The sequence below is a fragment of the Oryctolagus cuniculus genome, chromosome X (assembly GCF_051225735.1).
Source record: "Oryctolagus cuniculus isolate XC-2025 breed Fujian yellow rabbit chromosome X, ASM5122573v1, whole genome shotgun sequence".
Taxonomy (NCBI): Eukaryota; Metazoa; Chordata; class Mammalia; order Lagomorpha; family Leporidae; genus Oryctolagus; species Oryctolagus cuniculus.
The window spans coordinates 85,043,189-85,060,265 of record NC_142888.1 but is presented as its reverse complement, the minus strand read 5'-3'; the positions used below and the strand labels follow the sequence as shown (position 1 = coordinate 85,060,265).

General features: G+C 43.6%; 1 protein-coding gene across 6 annotated transcripts in view; it reads left to right on the top strand.

Annotated features, from left to right (window-relative positions):
- The first annotated feature begins 1,994 nt into the window (after positions 1-1,994).
- MID2 (midline 2) overlaps positions 1,995-17,077 on the top strand; it is a 102,277-nt gene continuing 87,194 nt past the window's right edge. For 2 of the 6 annotated variants that reach the window (XM_070067451.2, XM_070067449.2), the window contains exon 1: positions 1,995-2,382. Coding sequence is in view for 4 of the 6 variants with exons in the window: in XM_070067448.2 (XP_069923549.1) it covers positions 3,658-3,694 (37 nt within the window). In the remaining 2 variants the exon portion in view is untranslated. Of the gene's footprint in view, positions 2,383-2,669; positions 3,040-3,336; positions 3,695-17,077 lie in introns of those variants that run through there. The other 4 variants (XM_070067448.2, XM_070067447.2, XM_070067452.2 and 1 more) reach the window with 3 other exon arrangements.

The following is a 17,077-nucleotide window of genomic DNA, read 5'->3' as shown; positions in this document are numbered from 1 at the left end:
CTCTATTAGTTGCCTTGAAGCAGAGAAAACATATGGTATCTGTCTTTTTGGGACTGGATTATTTCACTAAGTATAACATGAATGGATATATAAGTTGCTTCCCTTCTTGGCTACTGGGAATAATGATGCTGTGAACATGGATGTGCTAATATCTCTTTGAGATCCAGTTTTTAGTGGTTTTGGAAATACACCCAGAAATGAGCTTACTGGATCATATGGTAATTCTATCTGTCATTTTTGGAGGACCCTCCATATTGTTTTCTACAGCAGCTACACCATTTTACATTCCCTTACATAGCAGGGGCACCATTTTACAACAGTGCTCAAGGGTTCCAATTTCTGCACAACCTTGTTAACATCATCTTCTATATATTGATAGTGGCCATCCTCAAAAGAGATAGCTCTTTGTGGTTTGGATTTTCGTTTCCCTGACAATGGTGATCTTTTCATATGTTTGCTGGACATTTGTAAAGCTTCTTTGGAGAAATGTTTCTTCAAGTGCCTTGTCCCCTGTATCTACTTGAAAGGCAGAGCAAGAGCGAGAATGAGAGACCTTCCATCTGTTGGTTCACCCCCCACCCCAAAAGATTACAACAGCCAGGGCTGGACCATGCCCAATCCAGAAGCCAGAAACTCTATCATCTTCCACATAGATGGCAGGGGCCCAAGTATTTGGGCCATCATCCGTTGTCTTTCCAGGCACACTAGCAGGAAGCTGGATGGGAAGAACAGCAGGTGGAACTTGAACAGGTGCTCCAATATGGGATGCTAGCATGTAATCCATGGCTTAACTGGATGCACCACAATGCTGGTCCCCTCGCCTAATGTCTTTTTTTTTTTTTGTCAGGCAGAGTTAGACAGTGAGAGAGAGAGAGAGAGAGAGAGAGAGAGAGAGAAAGGTCTTCCTTCTGTTGGTTCACCCTCTAAATGGTCACTTCGGCCGGTGCACTGCACTGATCCAAAGCCAGGAGCCAAGTGCTTCCTTCTGGTCTCCCGTGCAGGTGCAGGGCCCAAGCACTTGGGCCATCCTCCACTGCCTTCCCGGGCCACAGCAGAGAGCTGGACAGGAAGAGGAGCAACCGGGACAGAATCCGGCGCCCCAACTGGGACTAGAACCCGGGGTGCCAGCACCGCAGGCGGAGGATTAGCCAAGTGAGCCGCGGGGCCAGCCTTGCCTAATGTTAAATGGAGTTATTTGTTTCTTTCGTTGCTGAATTGTTGGAGTTCTTTATATATTATGGATATTAACCCATCTCCTCCCGTTCTGTAGGTGGCCTTTTCACTGTGTTGTGCACTTTGCTGTGTAAATGTTTCTAAGTTTGATGTAGTCCCATGTACCTATTTTTGCTTTTGTTGTGTACACTTTTGGTGTGACTCATTAATTCTCACTTTCATTAGGATAGCCTGGTTGTGATTTTTGTCTTCAGTTCCCTCTCATTGCTCTGTCTAGCACATTGTTTAACAAGGGTGTTGGCTGATTACTCTTGGTTCCCTGACAGGATACACCCAGAGCTACCTTAATTTTCTGGACTTGTTCCCATGCACAGTAGTGGAGGACTATGTGAAGGGGGAGGGTGCTTCACCCTATTTTCTTTCCCCTTCCTCTCTGCTTTTGCTCCATGTAAGAAACAATCTCCGCCCTGGGGTTTCCTCCTACTTCCCTTTCCCATCCACCTTGTGGGTGGGGCCATGGTCTCTGAGCCAATGACGGGTTGGCAGACAGGCTGACTCCAGACCAATGGGAGGCTCCTGGGTTCCAAATGGCCCAATCAGGTTATTAGGGCCACTCAATACCTGGATAAGTAGCATCTTCCCTATTGTCCTCTTAGTAATAACCCTATTGTTTTGCTGGTCAACCACTGAAGGTGCAAAAGAAACTAATTTTTTTTATTTGATGGCTTTAATCCATCTCCCCAACTTTTGTCCCAGGCCAATAAAACGCAGCCATTCTCCCTTTGTAAAAAGAAACAGGGGTTGGGTTTCCTACAATTGTCTGCCCTTTTCTGTCTCCTCCACTATTTTTGTTTTACTCTGTAGCTAACTTTTCATAGATCAGCTTCATTGGGAGGACCTGTGCGGTGGACCCAGGCACACTTTTCTCATTGGCGGTTGCAGCGGCCTTTTCCTTGTCCTAACCTGGGGGGTTTGTGGGACCAACGGGTGGGGGTGGGGGTAGAGGTGGCGGGTGGGAGAAGAGTTTGGCTATAGCCTTGTTTCTGCATTTCCATTCTGTGCGCGCTCTCTCCTCTCTCTCTCTCTCTCTCTCTCTCTCTCTCTCTCTCTCACACACACACACACACACACACGCCCGCTCAGGCCCCTCTCCGTGTGCCTTCCTTCAAGATGCCAGGGCGCTGGAGAAAAGGCTGCTGGAATCAGCTGGTAGGTACAGTAGTAACCCGAACCCCACCCACCGGCTGCCTTTGCCTGCTCAGGTTTCTCTGGTCACTCCTGCCAGGGGAGAAAACATGTAATGCGCCTCCAGAGGAGGGGCTAGGGGAGCTGGGAGTGGCGGGGGTGGCGGAAGGTGAGCCCTGGAAGGTGGCCCAGGGTCCCTTCTGCCGGGGCCCTTCCCAGTGCTCCCTTGAGGTGTTAGCCCCAGCCCTGTTTGCCCCTCTCCACCCCCACCCCCCTTTGCGAAAGGATTGCCTTTTTTTTTTTTCCTCTGCGGCGGCGGAAATGACAATGTGGTGCTAGCGTGGTGTCATGGTGCTGCCCCTGGACTGAGGAGTGAAAACTCTTTAAGTTCAGCCGGGGAGAGCCGGCCGCGATAGCGAGGCGACAACCGGGCCGTCCCCTGCGGGCCGCGCGAGCTGCTGGATCCTGGCTGCTGCGCGGCGGCGGCGGCGGCGGCGGCAGCGGCAGCAGCAGCGAAGGCGGCAGCGAAGGCGGGCGGCGGCCTAGAGTGGTGGTGGCGGCGGCAGCGACGGCGGCCCGGGAGCTTGCGCTGGAGCCCGAGTCAGCTCGCTGCGGAGGCAAGCGAGCGCCCGGCGCTCTCTGGCGCGCGGAGGAGATGGCTGGCACCTGGGAACGCTATGGGTAAAACGCGCCCCCTCGCCGCGGCCCTAAGGGTCTAGTGTCCTCGCCCACTCAGGTCTCGGCCCTGGCTGCGGCCGCTCTTCAGGTGCCGCCGGGCCCGGCGCTGGCCGAGGGCTCCGGGGCTCGGCAGGGTGGAGTGACGGGGCCCGTGAGGCTGGAGGCAGCGGCGGCGGGATCCCGGTCCGGCTCTGGCTCCCCGGTCCGCCGTTGGGGCACGGGCTGCTGCCGCTGCCGCCCACCCCTCCTCCCCTCCCCCGGACGGAGTTTGTACTCCAGGGTGCGGTGCGGGGGCGGCCCGAGGCCTCCAGCGGAGCCGCGCCGGGCTGGGCGCTGGCAGTCGAGCCGTTCCCTCGGTGCCTGGGCGCGAGTCTGGGAAAAGGGCACTACTGCCTTCCCACGCTTCCGCGGTCGGCAGCCTAGTCGGCCCGGGAGGCGCCCGTGTCTGGCGGGGCTGGCCCAGCAGCCAGCGGGCGATGCCGCGGACACCCTGCCGGCGGGGAGGCCAGGCGAAACTTAATCCCTTTTCTGCCGCCGGAGCGATCCTCCACGTCTGGGTGGCTTCTTATTTCTGGCCTAGCTGTGAAAGCAGCTGTGTGGGGGAGAGGGGAAACTTAACGTATGTCCACAGGACTGACTGCGACTGAATCAGGGAGAGGTGTGTGTTTTTTTTTTTTTTTCATTCCTTGCTCGTAAGTATTAAGTAAATAACGGCGGAGTCGATTTACAGAAACATTGCTGGTTTCGGTTAGTTAGCACTTCGTGTGCAGCACATTATTTTTCGGAGGCGTTTCTTGTAGAGCAGGAAATTGGGATCCTAGGGTGGTAGGGCTCAGCACTTTCCCTCTTTCTTCCGCACTTCCATACCACCTTCAGGATCACTCACCTTCTTCCTATGGCGAAAATACCTAAATTTCTGCCCCATCGAGATCTCCCCCCATGGCCCTTCCGGCACTTCCGTGCTCACCCTGTCCCCATCAATCTGTGCACTCCCCAGCCACGCAGCCTCTTGCTTTTTCAACCACTTTGCCCTTTGGAGGATTTCAGAATGTGGGGCTGGTGGATGGCGATGGTTGTGTGTCTTTAAGGAGGATCCCTTTTAAAGGAATACAGTGTATTGGAAATTGTGTAATAGACAAGTACTGTGCGTGGGTTGCTTAGTCTGATCTCAAGTTGGGTTATAAGGGCTGCCTTTAACCCTTTTTCTGTTTGCTCCCAGTACTCCGATCAGTTCTGTGGCAATTTTCCCAATAGAGGGGGTTGTTGAACAGGGAGGTCCCCTCCCCTACTTTTTTTTCGTTTTGGGGGGCAATTTCATTCTATCCAGATGGTTATTCCCGCTTCCACACATTCTCCCCTTTCTACCTCCTCTCCACTCATCACTGCCCTGAAGGCCTAACAGTTGCTATTTTTATTTATTCCTGCCCAATGAATTATTTTAATGCCGACACATAATGTGAATTAGATTTCTCCTAATTGTTCCTCACAAATTGATTTTTGTGAGGTCTAGGAAACCTGAAGATCAGGGAGTTCATGACAAATCTGATGTTGCCTTGGCTGTATGACCTTAGCACATGCCTATGACCTTTCTTTCATAGTTGGTGCACTTCTGTAAAAGGCATAATATTGTGTGTTGGGTATTGTGAGTTTTGCCTTGGTCCTTTGAAGATGAAAGAGTTCTATAAATCCTCAGCATTATACTTTTCAAAGAAAGCACTTCATTTACCTTTTATTGGGTTAGTGGATTGGGCATTAGTAAGAACCCTAGTTTATGGGAAACCTTAATTTGCCATTGTTAACCCTTTGGAAGCCAAATTTGTTATACTTACACCCTAAGTCTGTTTCTCCCCAATGTGTGTACAATTGAATAAAAACTTACATACAATTTGGCACACAGATAATGGTATAAATCATATAAGTGCTTAAATCATATCTAATGTACTCTAACCTCACAATTTGAGTCAGACTCCTTTGAAAATCTAATCTTGCCCCTTTTTAGCCTACTTGGGTGACAGTTAGTTAATTTCTAATGAAAACTGACAGTAATTTAGGCATAGCTCTATAAGCATCATTAGCAGCTAGCAGCAATGAGTCAACAATATTTATTAAGCACCTTTATTGTGAATAGTCCTTTGCTGACTGGGCTGAGACCCCAGACTTGGCACAGCATTTTGGCCTCCTGCTTGTTCCAGGCCTAACTCCATACCTGCAGCTCCAGGATTAGTACAGGGAGGGGCTGTGCAGGGTAGAGATAGCGGCTAGGTACAGGAAGGGCTACTTCTGTCCCTCCTATTTACTTTTGTGACTACTAGAATTCCCATCTAGCCTGTTGTACCTTACAAGGCCTCCTCCAGAGAGTGCTGCTGCAATTCAAAGTGACTTGGTTGCTTCTTGAGTGTATCGGAACAGTGCAAATAGATTTAGATGAAATTGGTTTAGGTAATCCCTTCTCTAAGAGCAGGGTAACTTGCTCCAACTTGCTGGTCCTAAAGTAGTGCCAGTGGAGTCTCATAATTGTATCCAGATACTGCTCTGGGTAGTGAGCTTGTCCATTCCCTCATCCCTCCCCCCATAAAATCTGCTGACACTACAGCAGTTGAGAATGGAAACTACAAGAGTATATCTTTATCACTCAGCAAACCTCATTGGCTTGGGAAAGAGGAGGGAATGCTATCTTTTCATTTTATCCCTTAGAACTCAAGTTCTGTTTTTCAGTAGGGACATAGAGCCATGGAAACGGTGAAGATAGAGCTGAGGCACAGAATATGTTTCAAATGGCTGTTCTGGTGGTACCCCCAGAACATGTCTCATGTGGATCTGTCTTTATGGATCTTGGTAACTTCCTAGGTGTTAGGTCATGGAATGTGACTGGTGGTTAAGGGGGTGCTCTATTTCTGATTAGCAATTACATTTTGTTCCTCTCAGTGGGGAAAATGAGGCTTTCTGTTTATGAAGTGCCTGCTTATTTAAGCTGAATATTTTGACTTGCAGCACTGTGTCATCAAAATATGAGGTGTTACATGTTCATTCTGGATATTCAAAAGTTTAGAGTTCAAATCCATTTACTTGTCAGTGCATGAAATTTTGGTAACAGAGTGGTGTCTAATTAGTGTATTTCAGGTTTCTCAAAAAATTGTGTAAATCATTGAGCAATGTACAGAGAAGACTAGAAAAGTGTTTCTCAATCAGTGCATTGGGTCACCTAATAAGTGAGAAGGCCAGATGAGTGGCATTGAGATGAGAAATCTCAACTGCAATCATTCCCCTGTGCAGACTTCCTTTAGAAAAAAAAATCCCTCTGCTCCAAAGATCAAGATATGTTTCTCTTTCCACTTTTATGTATTAAAACTTTCCTAAGAATTTTCTGTGGGCTTTGGAGGTCTGCAACTTTTTCCAGTTGTTTCTCTTTCCATCTTCCCCTTCTTCCTGACCACAGGGAAGTATATGCTTTCTGATAGTGAATTTCTCAGCTCTTGAATTCCCCTTTTAGAAATTCTATAAGCTGCTAAGACTACTAGATGGTATAATATGTTTAAAGTATAGGAGGACAGATTTTGAGTAATGTGTCAACATCTTATTCCCTTATCCACATGAGGTTCACCTGATTACACTCTGGGATGTTGGGTCAGCCTAACCAAAGTATCATTTGTGAGAATTATCTTATTTGGGTTCTTGTCTCCCTGTAGAGCTCTGACTGCCTGACCTTGGGCTTTGTCTCAGCTTCTTTCCTGCAGGTCAGACTCCTCCGGTTGATGAATAGTGTCCCTAGTCTCTGGATCATCCTCTTACAGAGACCAGACAATCTGATAACAAACCCATTATATAATCTAAAATCCTCCTGAAACATAAAATCACAGTATTTGCAATTTACCTAGATAGAAGCATAATGTGTGGGTATGGCAGGCAGTGCTAATTCATGACAGCAAAGTGTCTGAAAATGTAGAGTTCAGATATAGAAAAATGGTTTATAGTCAGAATCCTGAATCACTTTGTCTATAGCCCTTTGTTCAATGTTGCTAGGATTCACATGACTCCCAGGGGGGGTTAGATGCTCGATTTCAAATAGGCCTCTGTTCTTTGTCCCTTGTTTCTGACCTGAACTTGGGATGTTGTCAGCCCAACACTCAACAGCATGCCCTATGCACACACACCCAATATGTATAACATGTATATTCCATTTTATTCTGTAGAAATAGAGATGACTGCCCATCCAGGTGTACTATTGAACATTTAAAGATTTATTAATATTTCACTGAGTAGCAAAGCTTGGTAAAAGCAGTCCTAGAATAGATTGAAAGTACTGATAGCAGTAAGTAAATTAAGTTTGTTCTTCATTTGTTCCCCAATCTGAAACTACCAGTGTAATGTGCATTAAGATAAAGGTGCTATGGATTATACTTAGGATCCCTGTCAATTTTCATGTGTTACCTAGACAAATTCATTTCTTGTTTACTTAGATTAATATTTTGCATTTGATGCAGATTTAGGACTTCTAGTTCTGCTATCCTGATAATTCATTTTAGTGTTTATGATGACTCTGATGTGTAAAATACACAAATGGTTGGATTTAGGAGCTAATGAAGGAAAAGAAAATATCATTAAATCCACACGCTATAAAATATTAACTAGGCTTAAATAACCTATTAGACAGGAACTGGCTCCAGTGCTGTCTACCAATTGGTAATCAACCTCCAGTCCTAAGCTCTCCCTGTGCTTTCACGGTGGAATCTTAAGAGAACAAGATAAAGACAATTTTTTCCTTGGGGGGGGTGCCAGTCTAAGGGGGAAGACATATAAGCATAAGATATACCACAATCAGACCCATGGTTCTCCAGAAATATTGTCAGGGAGTGTGTCCTCCATTTTGGCAACCATGTTTGAGATAAATTTTCAAGTGATTTTGGTTTTCCTTAATAACTTGATTTGTATCTATCATCAGTAAATATATGATGAGCAAGTTAATAATTTCATTTTATCCTTAGCTGATCCTTACAAGAGTCCGATAGATGAGGAAGCTGCAGCCTGAACAGTTTAAATGTCTTACCTATGATCATTGTGCAAATTCACTTTAGACCCAGGACTACAACCAGGCTCTATTATGAGGATCAAAAGAGATAATGGCTTTGAAACAATTTGAAAAGTATAAAATGCTATACAAATGTAAGATGACTATTATGATGAATTGTGATTATTGAACACCTAGCTCCCTTTTTCCGAGTTTCTATTTTAAGTCCTTTAAGTATTCTATGCATTGTTTGCTCTTTATGTTCCCAAATGATTTTTTTTAACTTTGAGGAGTATTTGCTTTTTTAAAAAACAAAAATATTTATTTATTTATCTATCTATCTATCTATCTATTTATTTGGAAGGCAGAGTTACAGAGACAGACAGACAGACAGACCTATACATTTGTTCACTTTCCAAATGGCCACAATGGCCAGGGCTGGGCCAAGCTGAAGCCAGGAGCCAAGAGCTTCATCTGGGTCCTCTATGTGGGTGGAGGGGCCCAAGCACTTGGGCCATCTTCCACTGCTTTCCTAGGTGCATTAGCAGGGAGCTGGGTCAGACATGGAACAGCCAGGACACGAACTGGCACCCATATGGGATGCTGGTGTTGCAGGCAGTGGCTCAACCCACAGTGTCACAATGCTGGCCCCAAGGGGTACTTTCTTAATCCTAGTGTCCTGGGATTTGGCCTTCTTACTTTTCTGTTCATAAAACACTTCTCATTAGTCCTTACTCCCATGGGATCGTTCTAATTTTTAGTTGCCCACAGGAATATTCATTATATCTTCCTTGTGGTATAACCAATAAAACCATACACTGTACTTTGTACCTTGGCTTTGCCAGTGAAGGTAATACATTTTGCTTACAGTTCCTTTAGTGATGATTTCTATCACTTGTTAGTCTTTCTAGTCACACTAACAAAACATGATTTGTGTTTTTAGGAGCTAGTTTACAATAATGCAAGGTGTCTTTTCTATGTGGTAACAGATGGCAAGGGCTCTATGATAATAGGATGTCAGAGCAGGAAAGTATTTTTAAAAGATCATCCTATGTTCTAGTCTAACTTGGATGGCACTTTACAGTTGAGGAAATGGAAGACCAAGCCAGGACTCATTTGCTCACCCCACAAGGCAGAGAGACAGTTTCTAGTATTTTAAGGAAGAGCTCATGTGATGTTAATTTTTGCAATAATAAAATATCTTAAAAACTGCTTATTTTATGTTGATTTGTTTTGTAAAATTACCCTACAACTCAGTTCAATTCTCAGTCTACCATCTAGAGAGCAGACTTGATTTTCACACTCAGGGATTTTCTGTGAAGAGGGGGAGACCAGTGAGTCCTTAGGGAGGTAGTGATAGCCCGGAGCAATGCTCTGCAGATCTGGAATATGAAAGCTAGATGGAATATTAGCTGTTGAAATAAGTGGGCATTTAATTATGTTCAAATAACATTTGAAATAATAGAATGCTGTCAAGTGCAGATCATGGCTTCTCTCTTGATCAGCGTTAACTAAATGCTGGATTTGGAGGGCAATGCTGAAATCAGCCATCCATTGTATAAATGTTAGAATGCATTCTTTTTATCTTAATCGTGTTTATTGAAACTCTTCCTTTATATTCCTACTCAGTCACACAGTGCTTTGATACCTTCCTATAGTTTATTCTCCTGAACTTCCTTTTTTGAGGGACTCAGCCTGAAAGAGGATTATTATAAAGCTCTTATAAAATTGAGCAAGGGCAAATACATAAATGTACATGTTTCATTTTTTTTAATAGGTGATTTTTTTAAAAAAAAATTATTTATTTGACAGGCAGCATTACAGACAGAAGAGACAAAGAGAGAGAGAGAGGTCTTTGATCCAATGGTTCACTCACCAAATGGCTGTAACAGCCGGAGCCAGGCCAAACTGAAGCCAGGCCAGCTTCTTCCAGGTCTCCCATGTGGGTGCAGGGGCCCAAGTATTTGGGCCATCTTCTGCTGCTTTCCCAGACCATCAGCAGAGAGCTGGATTGGAAGAGGAACAGCCGGGAATTGAACCAGCACCCATAAGGGTTGCTGGTGCTGCAAGCAGATGTTTAACCTTCTACACCACAACATCAGCCCCAAACGTATACATTTGACTACATGACAGTAATTAAATGATTTGGAATCAAACTAATCAGGATGTGTGGATGCTGGCATTTGTTTATTTACATGGTAATTGAGTCTGCCTTCCCAGCCATTTCATCAATGCATTTTAATAGCAAACTATTGTATTTTCTGGCAAAAGCTTCATGATTACTTGTCATTGGGTCTCACCCTATCAGGTTCACATCCGATCTTTAAACTTAGCTCACTCTAATTCTGCATAGATTAGAGATACACCAGGTTTTTAAGTTGCAACACTCTAACATTGATTTTTTTTTATTTTTATTTTTTGACAGGCAGAGTGGACAGTGAGAGAGAGAGAGAAAGGTCTTCCTTTGCCGTTCGTTGGTTCACCCTCCAATGGCCGCTGCAGCCGGCGCGCCGCGGCCGGCCTGCTGTGGCCGGTGCACTGCGCCGATCCGATGGCAGGAGCCAGGTACTTATCCTGGTCTCCCATGGGGTGCAGGGCCCAAGCACTTGGGCCATCCTCCACTGCACTCCCGGGCCGCAGCAGAGAGCTGGCCTGGAAGAGGGGCAACTGGGACAGAATCTGGCGCCCCGACCAGGACTAGAACCCAGTGTGCCGGCGCTGCAAAGCAGAGGATTAGCCTAGTGAGCCGGCGCCGGCCTACATTGATTTATTTTTGTCACACTATTTCCTCCTGCTAAATGTATTCTGTGATACTAGTAAAATATTTTCAAAAGTCCTTTAAACGTTTTCTAAAGTGAATAAAAATAGGAAGCTGAGAATTTTCTGATACTTGTTGATCATTAAAGATATCCTAGGGTATTGCAAAACCTAGACAGGTCATCACTGATATAGAAAAACAATTGAGAAGAATAAGTAATCCAACCAAATTTATAAATACTACATAATTACACAGTTGGCAGTATAGTACAGTAGTTAACTACTCACATTCTTGAGTCAGACAGACCTGGGTTTGAATCTTTTTTTAAAAAATTGAGATATAGGGGCCGGCGCTGTGGCACAGTGGGTTAAAGCCGTGGCCTGCAGCACCGGCATCCCATATGGGCGCCAGTTCGAGTCCTGGCTGCTCCACTTCCGATCCAGCTCTCTGCTATGGCCTGGGAAAGCAGTACAAGATGGCTCATGTCCTTGGGTCCTGCACCCATGTGGGAGACCCGTAAGAAGCTCCTGGCTCCTGGCTTTGGATCAGCTCAGCTCTGGCCATTGAGGTCATTTGGGGAGTGAACCAGCAGATGGAAGACCTCTCTCTCTCTGGATCTACCTCTCTCTGTAACTCTGTCTTTCAAATAAATAAAATAAATTTTAAAATTGAGATATAATTCAACCTAATAGTCACCATTTAACAGTATACAATTCAACATTTTATAGTATATTCAAAAGGTTATACAACCATCACCACTATTTAATTCCAGAACATTTCATCATCCCAGAAAGAAACTGTATCTGTTATCAATCTCTCTCTTTCCCTCTCCTTTCCTGGCCCATGGCAACCACTAATCTATTTTCTGTTCTGTGGGTTTGCTTGTTCTGGACATTCCATATAAAGGGAATTATATTATACATTGCCTTTTGGGACAGGCATCTTTCACTTAGCATAATGATTTCAGATGTCATCGATGTTGTAGCATATATCAATATTTCACTCTTCTTTACAGCCAAATAATATTCCAGATGGATATACCACATTTTGTTTATATAGTCATCAGTTGATGGGCATTTGTGTTGTTTCCCTTTTGGTTACTATGAGTACTGCTGTTACTATGAATACTGTTGCTATAAATATTTGTGTACAAGTTTTTTTAATGAGCATGTTTTCAGTTCGTTTGGGTATATACCTAGGAGTACAACTGCTAGGTCATATGGTAACTCTACATTTAACCTTTGGAGGAATTTCCAAACTACTTCCTCAAGCAGCTGCCTGATTTTATATTCCCACCAGCAATGTTTGAGCATTCCAAGATCTCCACATTCATGCTGGCATATACTATTTTCTGTATTCTATTATGGTCATCCGAGTGGGTGTGAGGTAATATGTTGAGGATCTTTTCCTGGGATTATTGGCTATTTGTATGTATTCTTTGGAGAAAGGTGTATTCAAGTTCTCTCTCTCTCTCTCTCTTTCTCTTTCTTTCTTTCTTTCTTTCTTTCTTTCTTTCTTTCTTTCTTTCTTCCTTCCTTCCTTCCTTCCTTCCTTCCTTCCTTCCTTCCTTTCTTTCTTTCTTTCAGACAGAAGGGGAGGTAGAGCGAGCACTCCCAACCTCTGGTTCACTTTCCAAATGCTCACAACAGCTAGGGAAGCTAATGACAGGAGCCAGGAATTCAAACTAGATCTCCTGCATTGGTGACAGGAACTCAATTCCTTGAGCCATCATCACTGCCTGCCAGGGTACACATTTCAGGAAACTGGAGTTAGGAGCTAGAGCCAGGAATTAGAAATCAGAACCTAGATACTCTGATATGGGGTTCGGGTCTCCTAACTGGCACCTTACCTTCTAGTCCGAATGCCCATCCATGTCCTTTTTTTAAAAAAAAAAAGATTTATTGATTTTATTTGAAAGTCAGAGTTACAGAAAGAAAGGGAGAGACATAGATCTTCGATCTGCAGGTTCACTCCCCAGATGGCCACAATGGCCAGTGCTGGACCAGGGCAAAGCTAGGAGCCAGGAGCTCCATCTGGGTCTCCCATGTGAGTGGCAGGGGCCCAAGTACTTATCGCCATTTTATGCGGCTTTCCCAGGTCATTAGCAGGGAGCTGGATCAGAAACAGAGCAGCCGGGACATGTACTGGTGCCATGTGGGATACCGACATCACAGGTGGTGGCTTTATCTGCTGCTCCACAATGCTAGCCCCTCCTTGTCCATTTTAAAATGGGTTATCTTTTTATTATTAACTTGTGAGAGTTCTGTATATTTCAGGGTACCACCTGTATCAGATATATGGTTTGAAATTAATTGCTCCTCTTTTGTGGGTTGTCTTCTCACTTTGTTGATGGTGTTTGCAGCAGTAAAGTTTTAAATTTTGATGAGGTGTTGCTTATATTTTCTTTGTGCTTTTGAAGTCTTCTAAGAAACTGTTGTCTAATCTAAGAATACAGAGCTATACATATATCTTTTCCTCCAAAAGTTTCATAGTTTCAGCCCTTATATTTTGTTATTGATTTGTTTTGATTGAATTTTTATATATAGTGTAAGGTAGGACTTCATCTTTATCTTTTTGCATGTGGATTTCCAGTTGCACCAGTATCATTTGTTGAAAAGATCATTCTTTTTACATTGAATGATGTCATAATCCTTGCTGAAAATTAGTCTACCATAAATAGATGGATTTATTTTTGGAGTTTTATTTTATTATTATTTTTTTGACAGGCAGAGTGGACAGTGAGAGAGAGAGACAGAGAAAGGTCTTCCTTTTCCATTGGTTCACCCCCCAGTGGCCGCTGCGGCCGGCGTGCTACGGCCAGCACACCGCGCTGATCTGAAGCCAGGAGCCAGGTGCTTCTCCTGGTTTCCCATGGGGTGCAGGGCCCAAGCACTTGGGCCATCCTCCACTGCACTCCCGGGCCACAGCAGAGAGCTGGACTGGAAGAGGAGCAACCGGGACAGAATCCGGTGCCCCGACTGGGACTAGAACCCGGTGTGCCGGCGCCGCAGGTAGAGGATTAGCCTATTGAGCTATGGCACCTCCGGCCTGGAGTTTTATTCTAAGTTTGAATCTTAGCTTGGTATTTGCATACAAGTGTGACCTAGGACAGGTTACTTTTTTTTGTAATGATAGTACCTATCTTTTAGAGAGTTGTTGTGAAAATTAAATGAGGTAATACATGTAAATGGTATTGTAAAGGTTCTTAGATAATCAAGGAGGTAGAGAAAATGGAGAGTTGAAAGGATGATGAAATATTAGGAGTGACCAGAACAAGGAGGCCTCATACGTAAGAGATTAATGAAGTTGTTTTGAAGATGTTTAAGAAACTGGAAAAATATTTAGTTCCCCATAATTGGCTAAAGCTGTTCCTGTAAGAAAATAAAATGGAAAAATGTAGAAGCAATATACAAAGTGTACTTATAATAAGCAACTAACAACACTCATATTGTTCTCTATAGAGCTGAAATCAGTTAAGATAAGTTAGATTGGAGCACTGATACTTTTTTTGTCAAGATTTCTCCTGAGAATCCTTTAAAAGCTGTGGGAAACTTTCCTCTTTCCCTGTACAAATGCATGTATAACATGCGCCCAACATTCTGAAAACGTTTATAGAAGGTTCAGAAATCCCTGGTTTAAAATCCTATTTTGACCTCACCCAAGGCAATCCTGACCGATAGCTTGCTTACCCCAGCTTAATCTCATGGTGAAATTCAAGTGTTATACCAACTTGGGAACAAATGACACTTTTCCTCTTCACAGAAGAATTTGTATGGCACCCTCCTAAGACTTAGGAGAACTGCTACTCTAGTTGTTTTTGCGTAGGTTTCAACATGTACACGCGCCTTTCAGCAATGCTCTCAACCAACTCAGGCACTTTCCAACACACACATCGAGGAATGCAGACACGCAATTCTAGAAGAGATAGTAGTAGAAGTACTGTGTGAGATGGAGATGGGCCTAGAGGAAAGAGATATGATTCTGGAAGGGAGTTGGAATGAGGTAGGCACATTTGAGAAATTCAGAGGCATGGAGAGACAAAAATAGAAGCGGAAACATGCTGTTTAGGAAACCTCTTGTAAACAGTCAAGATAAACTTCAGTGAGGGTGGTGAGATGATTGAAATAAAAGTGTAGGAGAAAGAGCACAGGCATTGGCAGTAGATTGGCCCATGCACTGTGTATATATGTGTGTTCCTGGTTGATTTAGGTACTGACCCTGAACTTCTGTTTTCCAACTACAACATGGCTATAGTATTAGTTAGTACCTTTCTCACAGGATTCTTGAAAGCCTTCAATGAAATAATGCATATGAAATGTTTAACATAGTACTCAGTATACAGGAGGTGTTCAATAAATTCCAGATTCCATCTTCTTACTTCTAGTCTGAGGGAAACTTTGTTAAGAAATATTGAATACCTAGTTTGTGGAAGTCACCATGAAGTGAACAAAAATATGAAATAGTCCCTGTTCTTAAGGAACAGTCAGAGTTATCTATGGATACAGATATATAAGTAAAATAAAACAATTTTCTGGAAGCCACTAGTGACTGAAATGATAAACATATAAATTAAAGAGCTCTTAGTTTTTCTGTTTGTATAGTGATATTTGCAAGATATGGGAAATCAGAAAAACAGGAGTTTGTGTGTGTGTGTGTGTGTGTGTTGGAAGGAGCGTAAGAAGCTCCTTCATTGACATGTTAAATTCGAGCATCTGAGGGATATCAGGTGGTACTATCTAAGGCAATATTTGTACCTTGAGTGGAAGCTGGAATCCTTCATTTCTAAGGTCTCTTCCAATTTTTTTTTTACAGGCAGAGTAGACAGAGAGAAACAGAGAGAAAGGTCTTCCTTTGCCGTTGGTTCACCCTCCAATGGCTGCTGCGGCCAGCGCGCTGCGGCCGGCACACCACGCTGATCCGATGGCAGGAGCCAGGTACTTCTCCTGGTCTCCCATGGGGTGCAGGGCCCAAGCACTTGGGCCATCTTCCACTGCACTCCCGGGCCGCAGCAGAGAGCTGGCCTGGAAGAGGGGCAACCGGGACAGAATCCGGCGCCCCGACCGGGACTAGAACCCGGTGGGCCGGCGCCACAAGGCGGAGGATTAGCCTAGTGAGCCGTGGCGCCAGCCCCAGGTCTCTTCCAATTTTAATATTCTATGATATATGTACATTTCAGTTTTACTTTTTCATCTCTGTAAGTAACTGCTGTTAGGTGTTGTAAGCTATATCTTACTGGCCAAAATTTTTCAAGCACTTGTAAATTGTTAAATAAAAATACCATACATATACATTTTTTGAAAAGTGGTTATATAAGCATTTGAACCTATAAAACCAACTAAGAGTGACTGCATTACCAACAAATGCTTCACTTTTATGGCTCAATTTGCTATAGGTTTCCATTAAATAGATAGTTCATTGTACTTAAAAAGGTTTGACATAGCAATAGCTTTTATGTATATATCTATCATACTTATGCACAAGGTATGATTGTACTCACTATTTATGAATCCTGTGAGAGGGCTGTGTAGATATCACTGGTAAATGACGGTATTTGAACAAATATCAATGGCAGAATCAAATTATCAAGACCTGTTGAGTGTCTCCAATGATGATGAGATGATGAATAAATGTACTTAAAACAAAAAGTTATGTTTTTATTTTCTATAAGTAGGATTAACATTTTCAGTCAATAACATGTTTTATAGTTTTCCTTATTTATGGCTAACCTAGAATATTTATGTGTGTAGATTATGGCAGACCCATGGCAATAAGAATCTGTATGTTCAGCTCAGAAATGCCTGTGGGAAAACAGATAGATTGACAAGAAGTTGGTCTCTTGTTGGTTGGGTGACTTATTTTATTCTCTAATGCATACCAAAATGAAGGATACAAGATCTGAAAATTTCTGGCTGCTCGTCTTGCTAATTTTTTATCTAGGTCTTGATTTGTACCCTGTTATGTTTTAGGAAATACAAAAAGACACGTGATAGCTTCATAGCAGATTTGTACTAGTTCTGTGGGTGTTTAATAATAAAACCAAGCTGAAACCACAAGGTAGTATGACTTCATCATTGATCAGCAACTATTGCTGAGTAAGTAAAAAAGTTGAAGATATATCTCTTTTTTTTTTTTTAAGATTTATTTATTTATTTACTGGAAAGGCAGAGTTACACAGAGGCAGAGAGAGAGAGGTCTTCCACCCGCTGGTTCACTCCCCAGATGGTCCACCTGGGTATAGGGGCCCAAGAATTTGGACCATTCTCTGCTGCTTTCCCAGG